This window comes from Pygoscelis adeliae, unplaced genomic scaffold, assembly GCF_000699105.1.
Source record: "Pygoscelis adeliae isolate BGI_AS28 unplaced genomic scaffold, ASM69910v1 Scaffold159, whole genome shotgun sequence".
Lineage (NCBI taxonomy): Eukaryota > Metazoa > Chordata > Aves > Sphenisciformes > Spheniscidae > Pygoscelis > Pygoscelis adeliae.
In genome coordinates, this window is record NW_008825562.1 from 10,625 (window position 1) to 12,142 (window position 1,518).

At 66.6% G+C, this 1,518-nt stretch overlaps 1 protein-coding gene across 1 annotated transcript in view; it reads right to left on the reverse strand.

Annotated features, from left to right (window-relative positions):
* Position 1: 1 nt before the first annotated feature.
* The window catches only part of SRPX2 (sushi-repeat containing protein, X-linked 2), a gene marked incomplete at its 3' end in the record, with an annotated part of 2,748 nt that continues 1,231 nt past the window's right edge, over positions 2-1,518 (reverse strand). The window contains 6 exon segments of the mRNA XM_009332391.1: positions 2-20; positions 349-470; positions 584-710; positions 811-876; positions 878-911; positions 1,275-1,451. Coding sequence (XP_009330666.1) covers positions 2-20; positions 349-470; positions 584-710; positions 811-876; positions 878-911; positions 1,275-1,451 — 545 coding nt within the window.

The following is a 1,518-nucleotide window of genomic DNA, read 5'->3' on the forward strand; positions in this document are numbered from 1 at the left end:
GGGTGAGGTGCAGGAACTGCCTGGGAATGCAGGGGGGAGCCGCTGGTCAGGGCTGGAGGGGCTGTGGGTTGTGGCTGAGCATGCCCGTCCCATGCAACCATGCTCAGATCCTCCTGGGGTGGTGGCTCCCATCTCTTCCTCGGGGCTGTGAGTCCTGGGAGGGTCTGGGGATGCTGTACTGGGACTCACCGGGGTGTCCCCATATTGCACAAGCCCCTTCGGTGCAGCAGGAGGGGGCTGTCTACAAACCCAGCTGCAACCTCATGCTTTGCCATCCCTGGAGGTGTCCCTGTCCCCGCTCCCCTCCCGCAGGCACCTGGCTCTGCAGGATAGCCCCTCATCCCCTACCTGAGCTCTTCAATGATGCCAAGGGACAGCTGGTGCTCCCGGATGCGTCCCACCTCGTGCGGGGGCTGTCCCACCAGCTCGATGGTGGTGACGTGACGGAGGTCCAGCCCACAGGCGGCTTGCTGTGGAAACGGGGGGTGGTGAGAGGGTGCTGGGGGGGTGTATGGAAAGGGTGGCCATGGGGTGTGGAGCCCGGAGCCGAAGGGAGGCAGCCAGCAGCCCCAGGGGAGCCCACTTCACCTTGGACGCGGATGCTGAACTTGCAGCTGGCTCGGTTGTATGCCTGGTCGTGGGCGGTGTAGCGGATCACGTGCTCTCCTTCGGGGAATTCGGAGCCGGGCTCTGGACCCCGCAGCATCACCCTGGACCCAGCAGACAGGTTTCTCCATCAGGGCCCTGGGAGGGGGCACCCAGCGTGGCCCCCAGCCCTTGCCAGTGGTGCCGCAGCGCCTCCGCCCTCACCTCTTGATGATGCCATCAGCGGAGTCCTTCCCGCGGGGGGGGTCCCAGTAGACGGTGGGCGCTGCCGGGGTCCGGGCAGCGGATCTTGGGAGGCTCCATATCTGCCCACAGGGAGGAGAGGGAGGCGGGGGACCTGCGGGAGCCGGGCACCGGCCCCGGTGCTCAGCGACCCCAGGGATGCTGTGCACAACCTGGGCACCCTGGAGCCAGCAAGACCTGCTGTAATGCCAGCACTGAGTGCCCCGACCAACGTGCCCTGCACCAGCCCGTGCTGCGGGGCTAATGGCACCTCAGGGAGCAGCAGGGACAGGAGTCCCAGGGCTGGGAGGTGCAGGAGCCGGCACCTGGCAATGCCCGGGTCAGGCGTGGGGGTGATACTTGCAGGCACCCCAGGGATGGAGGGTAGCCTGCCCTTGCATGCCCCAGCAGTGTGGGGCGGGGAGGACGGTAGGGTGAGAATTTACCTACACAGATTGGCTCGCTCCCACTCCAGCGCCCATCCTCCATGCAGATGCGGCTCCGGTCGCCCTCCAGCTGGTAGCCAGGCAGGCAGCTGTAGTCGCAGCGGGAATCCATCTGCACGCCGGCTGAGCACACGTAGGAGCCCCGCAGCACCGCCGGCAGCACGTGGCACCGGATTTCTGGGATTGAGAGAGCAAAGAGGGGAGGGAAGTGGCTGGCCCACCCATGTTGTGGAGCACAGACCAC